Genomic DNA, 27,286 nt, shown 5'->3' on the forward strand with positions numbered 1-27,286 from the left:
CCTTGAAAGGAAGAAAGGAAGGACAGAGATGGTACAGGTATTTACGGCATCTGTAATTACCGCCTGACCGTTGTCCCTTGCCCCTATGGAATAAGGGCAAGGGACAGATGGAAGGGAGGAAAGGCACTCCATTTGCTGCCAGGAACTGTTAAAGAGCAGGTTGGGAATGCCTTAGCTAATGATGCACAGACATGTTGAGGCTGAGACATCTCTGGTGCCACCTGGAGGGTGATAAGGTGTGGAGTCCACTGGCAGAGGAATTCTTCCCTCGACTGGCTTGTATGGAGAGATTTAAACCCAGCTTCATAAAAATACAGAATCTGACTTTATGGCAGAAGGAGTGCCGTCAGGCACTGTGGCTGATCCACAAGGCTGGCAGCTGGAATACTACCTCGGTGTTCTATAGAGGGCTGGTAGAGGCAAAAAATAATGACATCCTAGGAGGGGCTCTGGGGTTCAACGAGAACCAACTTGCCAACCTGTTTAAAAAATCTTTCAGGCCTGGGTACTTGGACAACTACCAAAAATCCCTGACCTGGAAGTGCTACAGGAACGCTTTACCTGTTTGCAATAAGTTATCTAGGCATGGAATGTCAGTGCCACCGACGTGTCCAAGATGTGAGCTGGACAATGAAACCGTTCAGCACACTTTTTCACAATGTCGGGAACTGTCAAGCTTGATAAGTTACGTAGAACACATGTTGTTGCATCTGGGACGAGTACAGCTGTTGGCTGGATCTATAGTAAAGATGATATCACCAACTGGACTCTCAAAGGAAGGTGAGGCTTGTTTTTACTGTACAGTGGCAGTATTGAAAGAGTGTATGGAGAACTAGAATAGAAGATTTCGTGACAGGGTCCTTCGTCTCTGGCCCGGGTTTGTTAACCTACTTCAGATACCATCTGAAGAGCTAGATGGGGTTGGAGAGGAAGACCCTGCTGCTGAGAGAGTATGAAAAATGTTGGAAGGATGTGATGAGAAAGGTGGGTGTCAGTAACCCAGCTTAATTATTGACGAAAGGAAAAAGTTAGTTGCTGGGCCTTACAGGCTGTCAGGTGTGAAGTTTAAACTGGTTTCTTTTATTTCTTTTATTTTAAAAAAAAAAGGATTTTGTAAAAGTCAATTAAATCATATATATTATACTAAAATTTTTAAACGTCCATTCGAACTCATCATAACATTTTTGTAATTGTTTTGTCCTGTAATGTTCCATCCGTGTACTGATTGTATAATCATAATAAAGAATTTACCTCTAGCCAAATAATTATTCTGTGCTGATGAAGGGAAATAACCTGGAAATCCTGATATGCAGATATTGTTTTGATTTGAGTGGGGGTGCTTGTTTGAAAATATAAGGACACAAATCATGTCATTTAGCCAGCTGGAGACAATGTCTCATGGGGTTAAATTACAATAGGACTGCCATGTTATGTTGGCAAGCAATCTATACTCCTAGAGTAAATTTTGATGAAGCATTGTATGATATTACTCTTGGGCAGAGGTGAGTATCAGGATGTCATCAATATATCTGGAGATGAAGAAGTCATTGACATGTGCTAAAGATTCAGCAATGTTAACAAGCATACTGAATTTGAAATAGAATACCTGGATGAATCTGGAATTGTTCTGACTCCTTGATTTCCAAATCAAGATCACAGAAGAGGATTCCGTCAATACTAACTTTTACAGGAAAGCTGCCAGTAAGAGCTTTTTTTTACACAATGAGTCAGTCTTACTCACCAGTGCCAAAGCTGCATATGTGTGAAATGAAATCACACCTATAAGTGACATATAGTGACACAACTGATAAAGCTTCCAAACTGACAAAGTTTCTTAAGGAATCAAATGATTCTTTAAGAACTTAACACATAAGGCTATCCACCATCTTTAGCCAAATGACTGCATCTATAAAACACAAAAGTGAGTAAACCACATAAGAGGGCCCATAATCCCAAGTCTAACATATGCTTCCTTAAACTACACTATTTTGATGACAGAACCACTACTGCCAAACAATGTGATCTGCAAGAAGGGACTCAACATACAGAGGTGAAACCATCTTTAGCCAGATGACTGCATCTATAAAACATGAAAGTGAGTAAACCACATAAGGGGGCCTACAATCCCAAGTCTGATATGTGCTTCCTTAAACTGCCCTATTTTGATGACAGAATTACTACTGCTGTACATTGTGATCTGCATGGAGGAACTCAACATAGAGAGATGCACACCAGTCCATCTCTGAGAAAATTTCTGTCAAGGAATAATGCCACAGATAGCATTGTGGGATGCACACTATCCAATTTCTCCATCAACAACTTCAAAATGTGCTTGAGGACTTGTGTAGTATATGAGGTTGTCTACAGTAAATGTAGGACATCATGCATTAGGAGCACTACCAGGAAATTGCACATTTGCATAAAAGGAGATATGCACACAGAAACTTCAATCAAAAAACACCTAAAGAAGTGCGAGATCCAAGATTTCAAAGTAGCCATTAGGGACTGATTGATGATTCTTTGGGCCTGTAATTAGGTGGTGAAGCCGATACCTATTAGAATTGACTATTATAGATCCCAGGTTAGGAGTGGTTGAGTATGAAATTTCAATGGAGGATTTATTAAAAATAAGAGCACTTCCCTGAACTCTCCTGAGGTCAATACAGGGATGATGCTCTTCTTGGGGCCATGACAACATCAAGATCATCTATTGAGCATTTCCTGAAAACCCTCTACAAGTTCTTCAAAAACTATAATTTTCAAAATCTTATCTTGTGATGATTCTTGTACCATTCACTTGAACTTTCATTGTTTTCTTTTTGATTATTCTTTTCTTCTTTCTTTTTTTTTTTTTGCATGGAACAATTTATAATAATAGGCAGAAGATTAGGACCATTGATGTATTGCTTTTGGTTCTATTTAAAATGAAACTGATCATTGTTTTATAATTCCTAAAACAATTAAAGTAAAAATTATTTGTTTATTAATACCAATAAGAGCAGTTCTGAAAATATGATATTTGGTAAAACTATTAATTTAAGTTATTTTTTAATTATAAATTAAGAAATTAAAAATACATGAGTGATAACTCAGTTTATATAATTTTCATACTTTCAGATCTACATGGATCCAAAAGATTTAAGTGTAAGTAAATTTAACTATGATGGAATTTTATAGTTTTTTAATTTACTTTTGCATATTGTTAATTAATATTTAAGTGTAAGTAGATTTAAGGTATCAAATTGGCAGCCTTATTAGAGTGATGACTAGAATGTTTTACAGCATTTTGTACAATACTTCTCTTTATGCTTTGAGTTCAAATTCCACCAACATTACCTTTCATACTTTCCACCAAACCACTACCAAGTTGGTTAATGGAATTATATGAGTACCAGATAAAACACCTTTTAGTATCTGCTCCAGCTTTTTGATTTTTTAGTTCAAATTTTCCACCTTACTCCAGTAGTAAGGGTACCATGAAGTGCCAACATCTAGTCCATTGTGAAAGAAGAGACTGCTTTATTGAAACCCAACAAACTCACAAAATTAATTTGGCATAATTTCATGAGCACTCTATGCATCAGGAGGCCGTAGTATGATTTTTATATTGGTTGTTTTTCAGACAGCATATATATTTATAAATACTTTTTATTTCTTTTAAAATATTGACTTCAAACAAAGACACAATGCCTCAGATTTTTAGGAATGGATATAATGGATTAGATGGAAACTAGATATGTGCTTATTAAACATGGACAGAGTTCCATATGTATCTTTATTTATAACCCACTTTGTGTTGGTACTCCTAACTTGTATGATAATGTAAATTACATTGCACTACTTACAATCTTGTTTATATTTTCTATAAGTAGCTTTAGGCTTCTTAACTTTGTTAGGAGTGAATGATCCCTGATGGGTTTTTAATGAAAATTAAATTAGTTGGTTAATTCCTCATTCAAAGCTGCATAGAGCCCCATGGTTTGTGTGATACTTTTCTCAGCAACACTGAATATATATTTATTAAATATATGGGCTTGATTCTTTATATAAATTTATTCATAACATATACTGTAGCAACACTTTAGTTTTAAAATATAACTTAAAAGTTATTCAATAAAAAAATGTTTATGCATAAATGTGTGTGTGTATATATTTTCATGTTATACATAGAAATATTTATGATATCAGAATTTTCAACTCAAGTAAAATAGAACAAACTACCCAAATCCTTGTTAGAGTATCCCTGTAAATGGAGTCAAGACAGACTAGTTTGTACTGACATCAAGTCATATAAGTTATAATAATTAAGTCAAACTTAATAAAAATACTTTGAAAGCATTTGATATTTACATTTAAGGTCTTTGCATAAAGGAAATATGTTTCAAAATATAAAACAACTAATGGAATTTGTTATAGATCATCATTGTCATCATCATTGTTTAACTCTGCAGAGTGGACTCAGTGCTTTTTACATGGCACTAGCACAGGTGACGTTAGGTTTGGCATGATTTTTGCAGCTGGATGCCTTTCCAAATGCCAACCACTTTACAGTGTGGACTGGATGCTTTTTACGTGGCACTAGCACTGACAGGGTCACCAAGTAATTTGCAAGACTAGGAATTATGAGAGGGCCAGGGGCATTTGAGGAGGGGAACTTGTGTCAAATGATGAAAGGTTAGAGTGTAACAGAGAGGCAGAAATAGGTGTCTTGCTACAAATGAGGTACATGGTTACCCAGTGAGAGAAAGAAGAGGAAGAGAGAGGGAAGGAGAGAAAGGTACAAGAAAGAGGACTAACAGGTGTGCTAATGTAAAGGAGAAACTTAGTTACCTAGTCAGAGGAAAAACAAAAGAAGGAGAGAGGGTGATCAAGAATGAGGGCAGAAATAAGGTGTGCTGCTGTAGAGGGGATACATGGTTTCCCAGCCAGAGGGAAGAAGTAGGGAAAGAGAGAGAGGGGGAGTAGGAAACAGCAAAAGTGTAAGAGAGAGCAGGAAGGAGTTGGTGAAATGCCAGGGTATACTTACAAGTAACAAGGATCAGAGCATAGATGTGATGGTAATGTAAGGAAGAGAGAGAGAAAAAGGTGGTCAGGTATTGCCAAGAAGGTGCAAGTAGGGAGTGGGGATTGCAGTGATTGACGAAAACTTGGGTAGAAAAATGGGGTGGGGGAAATAGTGATACAGTGAGCAGGGCAGGAAAGGGGATTGGTAGACAAATCATAGTTTATAAAGAGGAAATGTGAGGAAGAGAAAGATGCAGTTTAGAAGAGATGTAGTTCAGTTTCTTTGGGTAGGGTGTATGAAAAGATTGTTGTTGCATGTGGGTGGGACACAACACTTCTAGCTCTCAGTTTTGCTGGCGGGTTTTCTTAGAACCTCATATTGCCAAACATCTCGGTCTATTGTCATTTTCCCTGCGAGCTCCAACATCCTGAGATCGATCCTCACCACTTCATCCCATGTCTTCCTGGGTCTCCCTCTTCCACAGTGATTGGTACTCCTTTATACATCTGTCTTTACTCATACACATCACATGTCCAAACCAATGCATTCTCCTCTCCTGAATGCTATATTTAATCCTTTTTATGCTTATCTTTTCTCTCAACACAGTTGTGCTTTGTCGGTCATGCATTCTGATGTTGTAAATCCAATGGAGCATACTACCTTCATTCCTCTCCAGTCTGTGCATGTCCTCTGCAGTCAGAGCCTATGTTGCACTATCATGTAATACAGCTGTTCTCACACAAGCATCATACAATTTACTTTTCACTCTGAGGGAGAGTACTTTTGTTCCTCCATCTTATTCTTATTCTAGAAACAATACTTTCAGAGCATTCACCACCATTACTAATTTGGTCACCTAAATAGCAGAAACTATCTACTACCTCAAGAGAGCCTCCTGGGCATTTTTGAGAGAGTTTAAGACCCTTGTGCTCTTAGTACTTATTATATATATGTATGTATGGTCAGGGCAGTAGATGTGAGCTAAGTTAGGAGGAGGAATAAGTATAGAGAGGGAGAAGGAAGGGCAGAAGAGAGAAGAGGTAAGAAAGGGGATTAGTTGTGTTGGCATGTGTGCATAGAAAAACATGAGAGATAATGGACTACAGGGAAGAGAATTGAAAGAGTCAAGCAGAAATTGGTTGAGGGAATGGGGAGAAAGAGAATCACATGTCAGATTGTGGTTAGGAATGTTAGTAGTGAATAGGCTAAAAGGTTGATGTGTATTTGACTTTAAGATATTAGTGGTGTCAAGGTACCATAAACTAAATTCATAATAATAGTGGTAATAATAATTTTGGTGCTTTTTACATGGCACCAACACTAGTAAGGTCTGCTTTGGCATGGCTTTTAATACTGGATACCCTTCTTTATACCAGCTGCTTTTCACATGGAACTAGCACCAATGAGGTCTGCTTCTGGCATGGCTTTTTTACAGCTGGATGTCCTTAACACTATCCACTTTACAGAGTAGACTGGGTGCTTTTAATGTGGCACCTACTCTGGCAAGGTATGCTTTGACATAGTTTTTATGGCTGGATGCCCTTCCAAATGCCAATCACTTTACAGAGTGGACTGGACGTTTTTACATGCACCAACACTGGTGAGGTCACCAAGTAACTTGCAAGACAACAATTCATCCTTTAAGAGAGGGAATGATTTTGAAGGAGGTAGCTTTGTGCCAGGTGATGAGAGGTTAGAGTATGACAGAAGGATAGGTGTCTTGCTGTAGAGGAGATACATAGTTATCCCAATCACAGTGGAAGAGCAAGAGTGATAGTTGCTGTGTCAGGGTATGCTCTCAAAGTATGAAGATGTGAATACAAATGGGTCTGTAGAGAATTACCCACAGTGCATGAGTAGGGAGTTCATGTGAATGCAATAAGCGGAGAAGGGTGAAATGCAGTGACTTGGTAAAACCTGGGTATAGAGGGGGTACAACAAGATAGCAATGACACAGTTGGCAGGGTAGTGATGATAGGCTTAGGCTGCAGAAGTGGGAGAGATAAGCATAGAGCATGAAGAGGAGAGATGTAGTTTGGTTTATTGGAGTAGGTTGGAACACAGCATTTTCAAAAGTCAGTTTTGCTGAGGTGGATGGGTCTTCTCAAGAACCTTGTATCACCAGAAATTTTGGTTCATTGTCATTTGTTCCATGAGACCAAATCTTGAGATTGGCCTTCCTAGTTCATCCCATGTCTTTACCAGCCAGTTTAAGCAGTTGGCATTTCTTTATACAACAGTCTTCATTCATTGTCATCACATGTCTAAACTAATGTAGTTTTCTCTTTTGTAAGCTGCATCTGATTCTACTTTTGCTCAACTTTTCTCTCAGCACATTTGCACTTTGCTATACATACTCACTAATGTTGCATATCCATAGGAATATACTAGCTCCATTCCTCTCTAGTTTATGCATATCTTCTCCATTCAGGGCCCACATCTCACTACCATTGAGTACAGTAGTTTGTACACAAGCAGCATACAATTTTCCTTTCACTCTGAGAGAGTCCTTTTGTTGCCAACAGAGGTAAAAACTCTAAACTTTCTCCTGCCTATTCTTATTTTAACAACAATACTTCACCACTGGTAATTTGGTCATATAAGTAACAGAAACTATTGACAACCTTGAGGCAGCATCCTGGGCATTTAAGAAAGTCTAATTCATGTGTGTCCTTAGTGCTTATTCTTCCTGGCATCTGCCAGATACAAAGACGATTTTCTCTGTTAATCTTCATGTGATTCCACTGTACCTCTTATATGTCCATAGCTTATACTGGATGCAATGAATAGATTTTCTTCCAACACTTTGCCTGGATACCATTGGTTTTATGTTGAAAGAAATAACATTTATCAAACCTTCCACTTGGGATTTTGGTGTTTGTCTCCATCTTGGATAAAAACATGACAGAGTCACATGAGAGTGAGCAAGATTTTGGAATAAACAAATAAATATAAAAATAATAATAATGAAATTATTGTATACAGTGCTCAGGTGCACTACAACTTGTCAAAAGTGCATATAAAGCATATGCAGTAATGTACAAATGTCTGGAAAATGAACAGTGTATGAGTCAGTTACATGCTTGTGCGTGTATGGAGGAGAGAAATCAGGTGTAGTGTTGGTGAATCTCAGGAAGCATGGAAGTTTTGAAGGATGCAGTGCTCTGATAACTAACAACTGATGCCGGCAGTTTGTTCCATGCTTCAGCAACTCTTAGCATGAAAAAATGTTTCTGAAAGTCATGGGAGCTGTGCTGTTTTCTGACTTTGTAAATATGTCCATGGGTGTTAGACAGGTGGAGTTTGAAAAGATGCTCAGAGTTGTTGTTTGTAAGATGGTTAATAATTTTATGGGTGTCTGCCAAGTCAGCTGCCAGATGTCGGAGTGAGTTTCAATGTGTCCATGCCCAGGGAAGTAAGGTGTTCAGAATATGGCAAATGCCTGATGGAGGGTATTCTTTTGGTTGCATGTCGCTGAACGGCTTCCAGACAATTTTATATCCTGGGCAAGATAGGGGTTCCAGACCGGTGATGCAAATTCCAGGTGAGGTCGTACCATAGCTATATAAAACCGCAGAGAAATAGCCGGAGAGCGGCTCACAAAAGACTTGGTGAGTGATTTCAAGACACCCTCTGCCTTCTTGGCAATTTTAGCGATGTGTTTTGTCCAACACAAATCGCTGTCAACAATAACACCCAGGTCACGTTCACACGAAGACTGTTTGAGATTAGTGTTGTGGAGGGAGTAAGTAGATGCTGGGTTTTCCTCCCAAAATGCATGGTGGTACATTTGTCCACAGCCAGCCTGAGTTGCCAGTCCATGATCCACTGCTGCATTGTGTCCAGGTCTGATTGCAATAGAGATCTATAGTGTACAGGATCTGACCTCTTTATTTCGAGGTACAGCTTGATGTCATCTGCATATTTCAGCACTGTGGCATTCTTTAAGTTGGCATCTATATCATTAACATATGCAACAAATAAAAGGGGGCCAAAAACAGATCCCTGTGGTACACAAGATGTCATCTCATAGGGTGGAGAGTGCTGTCCTAGAACAGTGACAACCACTTTTCGGCCGAAAATAAAGGACTTCAACCACTTATAGAGATCGTCTCTTACGCCCAACGCAGAGAGTTTCACCATAAGTCTTTTGTGTGGCACAGAGTTAAAAGCCTTAGCAAAGTCCAGGTAAACAACATCCACCCAGGATCCGCGATCAGTGATTTGGGTAACGTCCTCAAGAAACTCGATGAGTTGATTACAGCAGCTGGAGTTAGGAATAAATCCAAATTGTGACGGCTGGATGAGGCTGTGAGACTTCCAGAAGTTCCAGAGGGTTTCCCTGACACAGGATTCCATCAGTTTGGCAATGCAGCTAGTAAGACTAACAGGGCGATAGTTGACAGGCGATGTGTGGTCACCTTTTTTGAACAGAGGGATAACACTGGCAGTTTTCCACTGCTCTGGAGTAACACCATTGTCAAGACAGAATTGGAAGAATAGCAAAAGTTGGCTTAGAAGAAAGTACTCACCGCGTTTGAGAAGTAGATATGTAACACCATCGAGACCAGGAGAGGCATAGTTGTGTTTATTCTTAAGGTGGCATTGTAGCATTGCTGGTGTAAATTTCATAGTAGATATAGAGTCTGGTGTCAGAGGTGATGAAGATGGAACATTTTGGTCTTTGACAGTAAAGATGCCTGCATAGCATCCAGCAATGATTTCTGCACATTCTTTGAGATTGCCAGTAATCTGCCCTGTGTGGGGATTGCGAAGGGGACCAACTGGAGAGTGAGGTCTCTGCTTTGAGTGTACATACTTCCAGAACACTTTGCTGCCAGGGTTGGTTGCTATGCATTGTTTGAATTCAAGCACTGCCTTTTTTGTCACCTGCTTGAGGTGACTGGCTGATCTATTGCGCTTTTTCCTGTTGAAGTCTGGTTTGTGCAATTTGTATTCCTGTTCAGCCTTACGGTGTCCTTTCCTGGCAAGTCGGACTGCTGCAGTCTCCCAAATTGCACTATTGTGTGGTTTTTTGTGCTTGCGTGGTACTGATGCTGCACATGCTGCCCATATTGAATTCAGAATGTTCTGAAGTATAGTGTTCACATCTCCAGATGCATAAAATTTGAGCCAGTTTGGGCATTGCAGCTCAGTACAATAAGAGCTCCAGTCTGCTTTATTCCAGTCAAAGCGGGCAGTCTGAAGATGGTTGTGGTTTTTGTTACAACCAATCAGAGACAAGTTGGCCATGATCATGGAATGATGAGAGTCACTTAAAGGTTCTTCAGTAGTGACACTAATAATTGTTTCAGGAGAAGTGGTAAGTAGCAGATCCAAAGTGTTGTTACCCCTTGTGGGGGAGGTAACGACTTGGGACCAATTTGAATCCAGCACCAGTTCAAGAAAATCACCTGCACTTTGCGGCCAATGGAAGGCCTCCCAGTCAATCCCAGGGAAATTGAAGTGCCCCACAATATAAACATAAGTGGCTGTTTTCATGACGGCAGCTCTGAGGATATCAAAAAGTTGTGTGTCTTGACGATAATTTGGGTGGCGGTAAACAACTCCAAGCAGAAGTGTTGACATGGTCACATGTATATTGCAGAAAAATACTTCCTGCTGAGATTGGTTCAAATCATCACAAGGAATTGCCGATAGATTTGATCGAACATAGACCATTACACCCCCTCCAAGGCGATTAATGCGGCCTTTGCGGAACAGGTTGTAGCCAGCTATGCTGAAAACTCCATCACAGAGTGCAGAATGTGCCCATGTTTCCGTGACTGTGATGAAATCTGGGTTGATACTTTTGACGTAAGAGTCAAAAAGATGTACCTTGTTGCATAAACTATGGGCATTCAAAGACAGCAGTTTGTATCTGGATTTCAGATGGCGATGATATACAGGGGATGGCTTATTGTTCTTGGTTAGTTTCCCAAGGTTTTGTATTGCCAGTTGTTGTTGTGGGTGCAGTTTGCTCAGTCCAACTGGTATCCCTTATCCACGATCACCAGACTTGATAAATTTCCATATTTGCCCATCTTTGCGTAGGCTAAAGCTTTCCTGTGGCACAGAGTTGCGATTTAGGGAAGCTACAGATCTTAACTTTGGGCGTACATCAGGTGGTAGGCCAGGACGTGTCCTAAAGGTGATTCTGTTTTCGTGCCGAGCCCTATCAGCAGCCAGATGGTATGCCCGCACCTCAGTAAAGTTTGAAAACATCAGCCTGATCAGTCTGGGTTTGGATCCTGGTTGGCCAAGGTGGAAAGCACTTTTTGGAGGAACACAGCTGAGGTCCTTAGATGTGTTTCCAGTGAATGCCTGCAGATCTACCACATCTTCCGGCACTCCAATGGCAATTACCTCATGAGCGGTTGATTCAGCAACTTCCTCGATGCGTCGAGGTTCCGTACGAGCTACAGGTAAGTTGCTGAGAAAGGCACTCCAATACGACCCCTCGCTGTGAGGTTTTGCACAGATGCTGGTTTTGATTCCTGCTATTTCGCGACTTAAAGCGACATAGATATCAACTCCCAATTATTATCTCACTTACATTAATTTGAATTAAAAAATATGCACATATGTATGTCCATGCATAGTAAATGTGTGTCCATGCACACACACACACACACTGACCCACATGACCACACCTGCGTTATGCATTTTGAGTGTGTGTACTTAATGAATGTGAAGTTTTACATATCTTTACATATTCTGGTATCAAATACATATGAATATATGCATGTGTGTATGACACTGCATATGCATATATACACAAACAAACTTCTGGAAGCAAAAAGTGTGTGTGTTTGTGTGTATATATATATATATAGGTGGATGTAATTATTCAAATGGATTCCTCACTCAATTTATCTTCTCACATCACCCTACTACCAACATTCCTCCCACTGCTGCTCTCCCCCTCGACCGCTTCTGATACCACTTTTCTTTCTTGCTATTCAAAACCATTTCATTTGTTATCTATTAATATTATTCCATAGACCCACATGTTACACTGGTCATTCCACCCCAGCTCCTTTATCCCCACTGGATCACCAAATTATCTCTCTCATGCACTTTGCCTCTCTTTCTCTTCCCCCACTCCCTCCTGCAACCTATCCAAACATATGTCGTCTTTCACTTGTCCTTCTCCTGTCTGTTGTATCATTACTATTCTGTTACTAGCATCCATCTACCTTTCCCAACTCATGAATCACTGGCTCTCTACCATCCCCGTGTCCATCACCCCTCCATTCACCCTTCAACCCTACAGCTGTTTCCTCCTCCCCTCTCCCATTTCCCCTGTCTTTTGCTTCACTCCATACTTTCTTGCAAACCCTAACACACTCCTAGCTTATCTGTCCCCACTCACTACTGCTCACCTCATAACCCCTAATTGTCTCTTCAGAGATACTAGTGGTTCATTCTCACTTTCCCCTAAATGTAAGTAGTCATGTAGCTCCTCTACAACTAGAAGCAACCCTTTCTTTCATAATTCCTACCTAGCATAAAGAAGCACTCCTACCTATTGTTTTATAGACTTGTGAGCTGCATGGTGACTTCGCTAGTACCAATGGCATGAAAGAGCAACCAGTACACACTTTGGTGGTTGGTATTAGGAAGACCATCTAGCTGTAGAAACCATGCCAGATTAGACACTAGAACACAATGTAGTCCTTGGACTCATCTGATCTTGTCAAACCATCCTACTCATGCCAACATGGAACATGGATGTTAAATGATGATGATGATGATGATGATGTGTGTGTATATATATATATATAATATATATATATATATATATATATATATATAGGTGGATTAAGTTAGAGGTTATAACAACCATCTAAGGGATACTTGTATCCAATGAATCCACTAGTGTATTACCTATATTTAATCATGTGCATTAGTAGTAATGATCATAAATGATAGGTAATGACAAAAATAAACTTAATTTTATCAATATTCATGGAAAGCAGAAAATGGAGATATAATTGATGAATAACAATTGATTTACATCAATTATCATTTATTAATTTATTACAAAAGACAGAATCTCAACTCTTAGTTGAGATTCTGTCTTTTTGTAATTAATTAATAAATGATAATTGATGTAAATCAATTGTTATTCATCAATTATATCTCCATTTTCTGCTTTCCTTATATATATATATATATATATATATATACACACACAGGGTATTTAAAAAAATTTGGTATCATCTGAGATTTAATGTTGAGCAAAATTTGAATGAGAAATTCAAAGGTATGTGGATTCCACGAACGATTTCACAAATGTTCAATATGTGCACTGCCTGAGACACAGAACATGTCAAGTCGGTTGTCCAGCTCTTCCCAAACATGTTGCAGCATGCCTTCGGTAACAGTCTCCAGTGCAGTAGTGATTCTCTGCTCGAGTTCATCTAGGTTTGCAGGAAGAGTGGGGACGTAGACCAGGCCCTTCACATAGCCCCAGAAAAAAAAAATCACAAGGTGAACTTGGTGGCCATTTCAACAGCATATTGTCTTCTTCACCAACATGCCTGATCCATCTCCCTAGCAGATTGTCATTGAGATAAGCCCACACAGTGAGCTCCCAGTGAAGTGGAGCCCCATCCTGTTGAAAAATGAAGTCTTCATGTTCATTTGCAATGAGCTCATCCATTAGCCAGTTCTGAAGTATTTACAGATAAACATCACCAGTCACATTTCCCTCAAATAAAAACAGGCCATTAAGATGCTTTTTGGAGGTGGCGCAGGACACATTCACTTTTGGTGAATCCCTCTCATGCTCAACTGTGGCATGGGGATTTTCTTCACCCCAAATGTGAACATTATGTTTATTGACTTTGCCATTCGTATGAAATGTGGCCTCACCACTGAAAACAAGACATTCCTTGAACTTGGCTTCTTCAAGTTTCTCTTGAATATCAACACAATTGTTTGCTCTTTCACTTGTCATCTGCCGTTATGGACTGAACAAGCTGCAGCTTGTAAGGTTTCATTAGCATGCATTTCCAAAGGATGCACCAAACTGTTGTTGGAGGAATCTGGGTTTCCAGCTTTGTTCTTCTTATGGACTTCTTGGGGCTTCACAAGAGTTTTTGGTGAACCCGCTTGAATGTCTCTTCTGATGTTAGTGATCGCCCAGATCCTTTTGCCCTGCACAGACAGCTTTCCTCTTTGAACTTTTTGTGCCATGTCCAAATCTGCATTGCCATTGGTGATTTAGGGAACTCTCTCACAAATGCACATTACACAGTCTTGTTAGGAAGTGTTCAAACATACTCCAATACACAAAATGCCTTTATCAAACATTAACCATAACATTTTGACCTGTTTATACACATGCTGTTATAATTTGAAGTCATTTGAACAAGAACTGGATTATTAGATCGCGAAAGGATATCAAATTTTTTGAAACACCCTGTATATATATATTTATATATATTATAAAGGAGAACGCTGCTTATTAATTAGGTATGTAACAGTTACTAAAATAAAGGCTTGATCGCCTGGAAATTTTTTTATAAATTCATGTTCCAAGAAATTTTGTATAATTTCAATTTCTGAAGTTTATTGAATTTTTGAACTCCAACTTTTCACAAATTTGAGTATTCGTTGCTCTCACTGCAGAGTATTCCATTTTCATTTGCAAAGTCTTTCACTCTTTATTTCAATATTTTCATTTCAAGTTTTAATTCACTATTTGGAAAACCCACAGTTTATTCTATATACATAATGTAAAAACATTATTTATTGAATGAAAATTTTTTAATAGGTGTAGGAGTGGGTGTGTGGTAAGTAGCTTGCTTACGAACCACATGGTTCCTGGTTCAGTCCCACTACGTGTCAATTTCGGCAAGTGTCTTCTACTATAGCATCGGGCCGACCAAAGCCTAGTGAGTGGATTTGGTAGACGGAAACAGAAAGAAGCTCGTCGTATATATGTATATATATATATGTGTGTGTGTGTGTGTGTTTGTCCCCCCTAACATCACTTGACAACCGACGGTGGTGTGTATACGTCCCCGTAACTTAGCGGTTTGGCAAAAGAGACTGATAGAATAAGTAGTAGGCTTACAAAGAATAAGTTCTGGGGTCGATTTGCTCGACTAAAGGCAGTGCTTCAGCATGGCCACTGTCAAATGACTGAAACAAGTAAAGGAGTAAAGGAGTAATATATCAGTATAATTTTTCAAAAAAGATAAAGAAGTGATTTTGTTGTTATGGCTGATTGGAGCACTTACAATATTAACTATCTGAACTGATTTTGGCCATGATTTTTTGGAAGAATTAGGTAGATGCACCAAGACAAAAGTAAAATTTCAAGTAAAAGAAAACGCCATACCAGTGTTTAAAACGAAGCGAGCTTTACCTTTCGTGGCATTGAATCAAGTCAGCGAGAAATTAGATAGGTTAGAAAAGCTGGGAGTTACAGAAAAAAGTTGATTATTCAAAATGGGCAGCACCAACTGTTTATGTAAAGAAGAACAATAACAAAATACAAGTATGCGTGGACTTTTCAACAAGTTTGAACAAATGTTTAAGGACATACAATTATCCACTACCAAGCCCAGAGGAAATTTTTGCAAAATTCAATGGAGGAAAATTTTTCTCAAAATTGGACTTGTTGGAGGCATATTTACAGTTACAAGTCAAGGAAGAATGTTTGAAATTATTAACGATAAACTCTCATAAAGGTTTATATAAATTCAATCAACTTCCTTTCAGGATAAAGGTGGCACCTAGTATTTTCCAACAGGTGACGGACATGATGCTTGTGGATAGGAATTCCACTATAGCGTATTTGGATGACATACTCATAAAAAGTGAGTCTAGAGGCCAGTATGAAGAACATGTTAAAATGTTTTTTGTGAAGATAAAAGGAGTACGGATTCAAATTCATTGAGGAAAAAGGTGAATTTTGCATGCCAGAAATAAAGTATCTAGGGCAAGTTATCAATAAAAATGGTCACAAGCTAGATCCTTCAAGATCGACTGCAATAAAAAATATGCCTACCCTGAAAAATATTACAACATTACAAGCATTCTTAGGGCTTGTGAACAATTACCAAACATACATGAGCTAAGAGCACCCCTAAACAACCTATCGAAAAAATGCATAAAATGGTATTGGTCAGACAGGTGTCAAAAGGTGTTCGAAGAAATTAAAAAAGTTTTAACATTGGAACTGTCAATATCACACTTTGATCCTAATTTAGAAGTAGTAGTAGCATCAGATGCTACTGAAAGTGGTATAGGAGCAGTAATTTTACACAAGTATGAAAATGGTAGTGTAAAACCCATTTCTCATGCTTCACATTCATTGTTGGCAGCTGAAAAAACTACAGCCAAATTGAGAAGACAGCACTAGCCATTATTTTGCTGTGAAAAAATTTCACAAATTCATACATGAAAGGAAATTTAGTCTGCAAACAGATCACTGCCCATTGTTATCAATTTACAGATTGAAAAAGGGTGTCCCCACACATTCAGAACCAATTGCAGCATTGGGGGACAAGCATGCTAAATTATGATTTTAAGGTAGAATTTCTACCATCAAAAATACAATGAACCATTTGAGGACATGGTAATAGCAGCATTAAAAGCCAAAATCAAAATAGAAAATATACTCTGCAACATAGTATATGAACTACTTGTCACCTTAGAAGAAATAAAAATTAAAGCAAAGAAGTGTGCATTCATAATAAAAATGAAAAAATAGTGAAGTTTGAAACAAATACAAAATCTCATGTAACCGAGCGTAACAATTTCAAGATAGTATTCCATATGTGATGACATACTTATGTATGCTCAGAGGGTTGTAATACCTGTTTCTTTGCAAAACCATATGTTAAAAGAATTCCACATGGGACACCCAGGACTTGCAAGAATAAAGGCATTGATGAGAAGCTATGTTTACTGGCCAACTATGGATCAGGATATTGAAAAATTGGTGAAAGCCTGCAGGAGTTGTGTCCTGGCAGCAAAGGCATTGAAAATAAGGTGAAATACTTCAAAATCAGTGACATGGTTCTTTTCAAAAATATACAGAAACGGAAAAGAAAGTTGGGAAGAAGGTATAATAAGTAAACATTTAGGAAGAGTAATGTACACAGTAAAAGGTCATACATGGGAATGCAAGAGACACCTAAACCAACTGAACAAAAAGTTTATGGAAGAAAGAATAAGACATGAAGAGCCAATGGAATTTGTTTATGCCATTTTTGTCATACTGCTACCCCAAGGAATAATTGAACCAACGAGTATAGTGATTAGTAAAAAAAAAGCAAACAGAACTTTTGCAAGTAGACCCAAAATGAAAAAAATATTCCAGTTTCTTCCTGGAAAATTTTTTTTAAAAAAGGTTGGGGAGGTGGTAATAAAGATAATAAATAAAAGAAAAATATTGGCTTCCAACGAAAGTCAAACTCAAAAAGGGGAGATGTAGTGAAATCCTGACACCCTTGTTGGATAGCAATTCAACTGTCCTAAACTGTATCAAGGTGCATGCACATTGTAAGTGAGAGACAATGTGGTGTGTGCAGGCGCTTTGTGAAGACAGTTGTAGAAGTCGTTGAGAAGAGATATTGTTTGTTACGTGTTGTTTCTGATTAATATTTGTATTGTACGTAAAGTGTACTAGCCATTTCATTGTGGCTAGCCACTGGGGGTGGGTGTTACTGAAGCTTTTAGCCCCAGGAGGTCATCGTCTCCAGCTGGCTTTAGACACACTTTCTGTGCCCTTCTGATATTCGCAAAGGGAGGTCATCCCCTCTCGAAAACCTAAGTGATACGCACAGACTATAGTTTCGAGGTTTTTGCCTCTCGTCAACGTACGCTAATCACCGGTTTTCGATTGGATTTATCTTTATTATAGGCACGATGACCCAAATTAAGAGGGGACATCACAATCAGGACATGGGGTACATATAATAAAAAAAAATTGAAAAATATGAAGTGAAATGAATATAATGGATTAGATGGAATGGCTTACGAGCCCCCCAAAACTCGCAGCTTCATTTAAAACACAGTTCTGCTATACTGGTCGTTCATCTGTCAGGTATTCTATCAACCTCTCCTGATCCACAATAGCTGGCAAAGGGTCATAACGTACATATAACCATTCACATACACTATAATCATCTCTCATTTTCTCCAATGTCTCTCTCTCCACGATTACCGCCTTCCACTGGTCATCATATATTTCTGGGTTCAACTTTACTCTAATTAAACCTTTCCTACCTGCCAACATCTTTTCCGTATTTTTGTCCTTGAAATATAACATTACCATTCTGTGTTTCTTTCCTTTGGGTCTTCCTCTTCTCTTACAAACTTTCAACTGCTCTTCCATTCTTCTGTCCCATTCTTCCTCTGCTGTTAATTTTGCTGGTTCACTTGCTTTTGCTTCTGCATCACTCCCTTCGCACGTTCGGTCTTTCCTCTCGTCAGTAATATTGTTTTTCGCTTTTTTCTTCTTTTTTTTTGTTCTTTGGGTGGTGATTCCGCCCGCGTTCTTTTTCTATTTTCTTTCTCCAACTCTTCACCACTTTCCACATTATCTGTAGTGATGATTTCCTCCTTCACACACGCATCTTTCCACTCCTTCGTTAAAGCCTCCAGTGCTATCGTTTTTTCCTGCACTTCTCCCAGCGGACACACATCCTTCATGTGGCCTCTTATTTTGCAATTGTAACACACTGGGGGTCTCCCCTCCACCACGACTCTAAGACGTGTCTCATCAGGGAACACCAACTCCTCTGGGATGTTGTACAGGTCTGGCACGGTTATATGTACCAGAACCTGCACCGCATATCCCCACCACTTTACTTCTGTTGACCTTTCCACCTTCAACACCTCAGCTCTTTCCTTGCAGTTGAAAACCACTGCCGCTAGAATCCTTTCCATATTAAGTTCCAGTGAAATCCTACCGATTCTTATTCTTACTGCCCTCTTTCCGCAGTAACTTGGTAATAATGTCCATCTTTCAGATTTCAAAATTTTCGTGGCATTCCTTCTCACTTCATTTTCATTTTTAAAATGGACAACCACTGTAGCGTATTTTCTTCCTCTATTGTAAAAGGTAGGTTCTCCCTCAATTCCCTGCAGACATTTCTCTATTTCCTCCGTCTCTGCCACTTCTATTTTCTTTGAAGCCACGCTCCAAGTTCTGTATGTTATCATACGTTTTTCCGCTTCTTTTGCTTCTTCTTCAGACGGTGTGACTCTCACACAATCACCTTCCTTCTTCAAGCTGTCGAAATATTTTTCTAAAGTCTCTTTCTCGACTACCACTTCTTCCAGCTCTAGTTCACTTGCAGTCAGGCCTCTGCCTGCCGCTCCCACATACGTCTGGGCTTACATTTTCGAAAAATCTCCAAAATAAATTCACCACGTCTCAATGGCCTCCACCAACGAACTCGAACTCACAACCTCGACACACCAATAACGCAATCAAAAATTCCGACACCAAAAAAAAAAGCGGTTTTCGATCGGAGAGACCTGTTTGCGAATATTTATTTAATGTTTTTCCCAGCAACCACTGTCACTGATTTCAAAAAACTGTCTGAAAGCATTAATAAATCTCCGAACGAGATGTAAGCAGTAACCGCTCGACAACGTAAAGTGTACTAGCCATCTCAATGTGGCTAGCCACTGGGGGGCGGGTGTTACTGAAGCTTTTAGCCCCAGGAGTTCATCATCTGCAGCTGGCTTTAGACACACTTTCTGTGCCTTCTGATATTTGCAAAGGGAGGTCATCCCCTCTCGGAAACCTAAGTGATACGCACGGACTATAGTTTCGAGGTTTTTGCCTCTCGTCAACATACGGTAATCACCGGTTTTTGATTAGATTTATCTTTATTATAGGCACGATGGCCTGAATTAAGAGGGGACATTATAAAACAGGACGTGGGGTACATAAATTAAAAAAATCGAAAAATATGAAGTGAAATGAATATTTATAATGGATTAGATGGAACGGCTTACGAGCCCCCCAAAACTCGCAGTTTCATTTAAAATACAATTTTACAATTTTCAATTTTACAATTTTACAATTACATATACAATTCTGCTACGTCGGGCGTTCATCTGTAATGTATTCTATTAAATGCTTTCGGTCTACAACAGCTGGTAAAATGTCATAACGTATATAATACAATTCATATACAGCGAAAAACACACTTTTCAATTTCATCAATGTCTCTTTCTCTACGACCGCCGACTTCACTTGGTCATCAATTTTTGGGTTCAACCTAACCCTGATTAAATCTTTCTTACCTGCCAGCCTCTTTTCGATTTCTTTGTTTTTCATATACAATATTACCACTTTAAGATTTTTTCCTTCGGGTCTTCCTCCTTCGTTACATAGATTTAACTGCTTTTCCACTCTTCTATCCCATTCTTCCTCCGCTGTTAATTTTGCCGGTTCACTTGCTTTCGCTTCTGCATCTCTCTCTTCGCACGTTCGATCTTCCATTTCGTCTGTTGTCTTTTTTTTGTTTTTTTTCTTTTTTTGAACTTTAGGTGGTGATTCCACCCTCGTTCTCTTTCTATCTTCTGTTCTTTCCTTTTCTTCACCACTTTCCACATCCTCTGCATTCACACATTCCTCCTCCACATCCGCCATTTGCAACTCCTCCGTCCGAGCCTCCAATGCTATCGTCTCCTCTTGTACTCTTTTTCTCAGACACACATCCTTTATGTGGCCTCTAATTTTATATATGTAACACACTGGGGGTCTCCCCTCCACCACGACTCTGAGATGTGTCTCGTCGGGGAACACCAACTCCTCCGGGATGTTATACAGGTCAGGCATGGTAATGTGGACTAAAGCCTGCACCGCATAACCCCACCACTTTACTTCTTTTGACCTTTCCACTTTCAATATATCAACGCCTTCCTTGCAGTTGAATACCACTGCCGCTAGAATTCTTTCCATATTCAGCTCCGGCGAAATCTTACTGATTCGTATCCTTACTGCCCTTTTTCCGCAATAACTTGGTAATAACACCCATCTTTCTGTTTTCAAAATTTTCGTTGCATTCCTTTTCGCTTCGTCTTCGTTTTTAAATTGCACGACCACTGTTGTGAATTTTCTACCCCTGTTGTAGTAGGTAGCTTCTCCTTCAATTCCATCCAGACAGTACTCAATTTCCTCTATCGGTGCCACTTCTATTTTCTTTGAAGCCACGCTCCACGTTCTGTATGTTATGATACGTTTCTCTGCGTCTTTCGATTCTTCTTCAGGTGGTGTGACCCTCACACAGTCACCTTCTCTCTTCAAGCTGTCAAAATAATTCTTCAAAATCTCCTTCTCGACGGTAACTTCCTCCAACTGTAGTTTGCTCACAGCCAGGCCCCTGCCTGCTGCTCCCGCATACGTTTGGGTTTGCATTCTTGAGAAAAAATCTCAAAAAAATTTAAAACGCCGCAATCGCTTCCGCCAATGAACTCGATCTCGCAACCGCAACACAACAATAACGTAATCAAAATTAACCGACACCAAAAAACAGCGACACACCAATAACGTAATCAAAAATTCCGACACCAAAACAAAAAAGGTTTTCGATTGGAGAGACCTGTTTGCGAATATTTATTTAATGTTTTTCCCAGCAACCACTGTCACTGATTTCGAAAAACTGTCCGAAAGCATTAATAAATCTCCGAACGAGATGTAAACAGTAACCGCTCGACAACGTAAAGTGTACTAGCCATCTCAATGTGGCTAGCCACTGGGGGTGGGTGTTACTGAAGCTTTCTTGTTCGGAGATTTATTAATGCTTTCAGACAGTTTTTCGAAATCAGTGACAGTGGTTGCTGGTAAAAACACACACACACACACACACACACACATGTATGCATATACACTAATGTGCAAATTCACACATACATTTAGTCTTGGGTTGAAGTTCCAGATTCAGTAATATAGCGAATAAAGGGTTCAACGTTGGTTCTATGTCAGCGTGTGTATATAAGAAGTTTTTGCATAATAAGATAAAAAACCAAGGCTGTATAGATATTAGAGCACTTATGGTCCTTCAGTTTTTCTAAGCTTTGTAAGAGAACTCAGAAGGCTGCTTGGAACTTTACAGCATTCCCCTCGTTCATGGGCGAGTTCTACCATCAGATCTCGAGAGTGGCCATGGGAACGCGAATGGGCCCCAACTATGCGAACCTGTTCGTTGGCTATGTTGAGGCCCAAATATTCTCTAATTTCACTGGTCCCACTCCTGAACTATACGGTTGTTACGTTGACGACATTATCAGTGCCACCTCACTCTCCCGTGAACATCTAGATTCCTTCCTCTCTTTTGTTCAATCTTTCCATCCAGCCCTCCACTTCACCTCCACTATCTCCAACACCTCTGTCTCCTTCCTCGACATTTCGGTCAGCATTCTTCACTCCACTCTTACCACCTCCATACACTACAAACACACAGACTAACACTCATACCTCAACTTCTCTTCCTCCCACCCAGAACACACCAAGCTTTCCATCCCCTATTCCCAATTCCTCTGTCTACGTAGGCTCTGTAGTGACGACCATGACTTTGAGACTCAGTCTCAACGTATGGCTCACCACTTCATCCTACGTGGATACCCCCTCACCACTATCCACACCGCCCTTGCCAGAGCACGGTCCGTGGACCGTGTATCTGCTCTCTCTCCCCGAACCCGCCCTGTAGTCTCCCGCCTCCCTTTTCCCCTCACTTACCACCCCACGACCCTACCTCTCCAACGCACCATTCTTCGAGCTTTCCGGCATCTTCAGTCCAACCCGTCCACTTCACACCTCTTCCCTAATCGACCCCTCCCCTCTTTCAAACGAGCCCATAACCTACGAGACCTTTTGGTCCATAGCTCCTTCCCTGACCCTACCTCCCAACCTGGCTCATTCCCCTGCTCCCGCCCACGTTGCCGCACTTGCCCTTACCTCTCCAACACCACCCTCCTCACTGGCACTCATCATCGACCCTATCACATTCGCAACTCCTTCACCTGCACCTCCAGCAATATCATCTATTGCGTCTCTTGCTCTCTCTGCCATTCCCTGTACATCGGACAAACGGGACGCCGCTTGGCTGACCGGTTCGCGGAACACCTCCTTGACATCCGCCTTGCCAATGACACACCGGTCTCACGCCATTTCCGCTCCACCGGTCACTCCTTGCAACACCTGTCTGTGTTCGGTTTGTCCTTGCATAGAGGCCATCGGATACCTGTTTGCGCCGTGAACAGGAATTAATCTTCTCTCTTCGCTCTTTTATGCCATTTGGTCTCAACTCTCCCCCTCCTCATCTAACCCCCCTCTCCCCCTCCTCATCTAACCTCCACCCGACCCCTACTTCTCTTCAGTCCTTCATCCTTTCACCCCTACTCCTCTTCCCTTCTTCCCTTTTTCTTCTTCCCTCTTCCCCTTCCCTCTCTCTCTCTCCCCCTCCCCCTCTATCCTCCCTCCTCCTCTCCCCTCCTCTTCTCCTCTCCTTCCTTCTCCCCTTCCCCTCCTCTTCTCCTCTTTCCTTCTCCCCCTCCCCCTCCCCCTCATCTCCTCTCTCTACACGATACCATACGACTTTACACATCACCCCTCCTCCTCCCCTCTCCCCCTCATCTCCTCTTTCTACACTACACCATACGACTTTACACATCACATCATATATACATACACACGTCCAGACCTCTCATACACACACACTCTTATGTTGGGGCGAGGTCATTTAACCCTATTATCTCCCCTAATTTCACTCTTGCGTCTCACGTTTGATCTTTGACTTCTGGTCGAAATCAGATCGCCATGTTGATTCGCTAGCTTCTGCACGCATTTTTTCTCTCTCCTTGTTTCTTTCTGTGTTTCTTTTCTGTGTATCTTTCTGTTGAAGAGCGTAGGCTCGAAACGTAAAAGACTTGTTTTATTTATATTCCTGAGCGCCATACTAATACAATTGTTTGTTTGTATTCCACCTGCCTTCGTCTTTTGTCTATTTTCATAAAGCTTCCTGTTATATATATATATATATGGTTGGCGGCCTTCTGAGTTCTCTTACAAAGCTTAGAAAAACTGAAGGACCATTGCAATAAGTGTGTGAATCTGAGAAGGGGAATATGTTGAATAAAATCATAATTAACTGATCCTCTTGTATTTTCTTTTCCCCATAGCCAGAGACTTTTCAGCACCCCCTGATCATATATCATATCGTATTTTTTATTATTTATTTATTTTCATTCTCTCTCTGGCTTTCATTCATTTATCTAATTATTTTCCCCCTCAAATATAGTATTCAAACTACTTGCTTCGATTTTCTCTCTCTCTCTCCCCTCGTGTCCCTGACTTCCCCCCCCCACACAAATCCCTAATTTCCTTATAAGACAGTGGGCGATCGTATTTCCTCCTCATTTACTCGCTTCACCTCCAGAGAAAACACGGATTTTCAAAAATGGCCAGCTATGTACTTAACTTACAACCTGCTGCCTTCATATTTTTAAGCGTTTGTTTAGATACCTTGATCTGTTCCCCTTTCGTTTCTCTATCTCTAAAACATGGCGTCTTCATGCATTTTTAAAGTTTATCTTTTCTTTCAGCACCATCTTCATTGTTTATTCCATTCTCCTTATGCCCCCTCGTATCATATATCATATCGTATTTTTTATTATTTATTTATTTTCATTCTCTTTCTGGCTTTCATTCATTTATCTAATTATTTTTCCCCTCAAATATAGTATTCAAACTAGTTGCCGATTTTCTCGACCGCCCTCCCACACCCTCCACCAATACCGGAAGTTTCTACCCAAATACCAGAAGTTCTACCCCTGCCTTACTTAACTACCCCTCTCCCCCACTAGCACCTATGTAGGGTTTATCTGATCATATAGCGCAAAAAATTGTGAAATGTATGCAGGTTGTAGTCTAGTGTTTCCATATGAAATCTGCCAAATGCAAGCTTTCTTTTCAGGTACATGACATGGCTGTCCCTCATCCCAGGGTCTCAGATGCCCACACCTCCCACACACTCAGAGTTGGCACACTCAATGTTGGCACATTGAAAGGTAGGTCTGGAGAGATTGTAGAGCTGCTTGAACGGAGACGTGTAGATGTATGCTGTATCCAGGAAGTAAGGTGGAGAGGAGGTTCCGCTAGGCTCCTCACAGGCAAGGAACACAGGTACAAGATTTTCTGGGCAGGGAACACTGACGGGGTCGGGGGCGTGGGTATACTTCTTGCGGAGAAATGGGTAGGTAAGGTAATCGAGGTAGTCAGAGTAAGTGACAGAGTAATTAAAATTAGATTAGTCCTTCACCATAGGACAGCTACCATCATCTCGGCATATGCCCCTCAACCAGGGCTACCGGAAGGACAAAAAGACCAATTCTATGACACCCTATTGCGGACTACCTCGTTGACAAATGACAGTGACCTTCTCTTCGTGGCAGGTGATTTCAATGGACATGTTGGACGACATGTCGGGGGCTTCCATGGCGTCCATGGAGGCTACGGTTTTGGCTCTCGTAATGAGGAAGGAACCAGGCTGCTGGAGTTCTGCGATGCAAATGACCTTATGGTCTGCAATACCAACTTCAGGAAACCCACCTCTCACCTAGTCACCTACCGTTCTGGCAGACACACCAGCCAGATTGACTACATCCTTGCCAGAAAAAGGGAAAGAGGGCTGATTATAAATGCCAAAACCTTTCCAGGCGAAGAATGTACTCCTCAACATAGATTAGTAGTTAGTGACATCAGGGTCAGAGCTAAATGGTTGCCCAGAAGAAGACCAGCTTGGAGGAGAAGGGTCTGGAAGCTTAAAGATCCTGCAAATGGACAGAGATTTAGAGACATACTACTCGAAGCCTTTGACGACATAGAAGGGGATATAGCTTCACTTAACGTGGAAGACAACTGGAGATTCCTACGAGACAATCTGCTGACAGCTACTGAACAGATCTGTGGATGGAGCAAAGTACCATCTCGACCCAGAGTAACATGGTGGTGGAACACCGTGGTTGACAGGGCTATTAGACAAAAGAGACAGGCTTGGAAGGACTGGAAGAACGGTGGTAGCAGGGAATTGTATCAGACAGCCAGAAGGGAAGCTAGGAGACAGGTTTATTTAGCCAGAGGGGAAGCGGATAAGAAAAAATTTGCCAATGTTCTGAGCCGTGAGGATGAAAGACTTGAGGTATTTCGTGTTGCAAGACAGTGTGTGAGAGAGAATCGTGATGTGGTAGGAGAGAAGTGTGTTCGCATGGATGATGGTTCACTTGCGCTAAATGAGGATGCAAAGAGAGAGGTTTGGAGATGCCACTATGAAAGGTTGCTGAATAAAGAAAATGAATGGGATAAAGAGAGTCTGCCGAATGTTGACCCAACAGAGGGACCAGCTATCCGAGTTGATAGTTCCGTGGTAGCTAAGGCAATTAGAAGCATGAAGACAGGGAAAGCCCCAGGCCCATCAGAATCACTGCAGAGATGCTCAAAATATCTGGCAGTGTCGGCTATAACCTAGTCACCCGTATAGTCAACCAGGTGATACACGAAGGAGTCATACCCAATGACTGGTGTAGCAGCATACTAGTCAACTGCTACAAAGGTAAGGTGATGCCCTAGATACAAATAATTACAGAGGTATCAAGCTGTTGGATCAGGTAATGAAGGTTACGGAGAGGGTCATAGCCCAACTAATTAGAGAGAGAGTTAGTTTAGATGAGATGCAGTTTGGATTCGTGCCAGGGAAAAGCACCACTGATGCTATATTCCTGGTAAGGCAGCTGCAGGAGAAATACCTAGCCGAAGATAAGCCCCTGTACCTGGCTTTCGTTGACATGGAGAAAGCCCTTGATAGGGTCCCCCGATCCCTCATCTGGTGGTCAATGAGGAAACTAGGGATAGATGAATGGCTGGTGAGGGCTGTGCAAGCCATGTACAGTGATGCCGTAAGTAAGGTTAGGGTTGGCAACATGTACACAGAAGAATTCCGGGTAGAGGTTGGGGTCCACCAGGGTTCAGTACTCAGCCCCCTCCTATTTATCATAGTCCTCCAGGCAATTGTGGAGGGATTCAAGACAAGTTGCCCCTGGGAGCTCCTCTATGCTGACGACCTCGCTCTAATTGCTGAGTCACTATCAGAACTGGAGGAGAAGTTCCAGGTGTGGAAGGAGAGTTTAGAATCGAGGGGCCTTAGAGTCAACCTAGCTAAAACCAAAGTACTAATAAGTAGAAAGGTAGACAATCCACAAATATCCTCAGGAAGATGGCCCTGCTCGATCTGTAGAAAAGGT

The 27,286-nt window shown here is 40.7% G+C and overlaps 1 protein-coding gene across 3 annotated transcripts in view; it reads left to right on the forward strand.

The window, feature by feature from the left end:
• The window catches only part of LOC115212167 (HORMA domain-containing protein 1-like), a 557,209-nt gene that overhangs the window by 133,599 nt on the left and 396,324 nt on the right, over positions 1–27,286 (forward strand). For all 3 annotated transcript variants that reach the window (XM_036502711.1, XM_036502710.1, XM_036502712.1), the window contains one exon: positions 3,118–3,144. In XM_036502711.1, coding sequence (XP_036358604.1) covers positions 3,118–3,144 — 27 coding nt within the window. The remainder of the gene's footprint in view (positions 1–3,117; positions 3,145–27,286) is intronic.

The sequence above is a fragment of the Octopus sinensis genome, linkage group LG5 (assembly GCF_006345805.1).
Source record: "Octopus sinensis linkage group LG5, ASM634580v1, whole genome shotgun sequence".
NCBI classification, from domain to species: domain Eukaryota; kingdom Metazoa; phylum Mollusca; class Cephalopoda; order Octopoda; family Octopodidae; genus Octopus; species Octopus sinensis.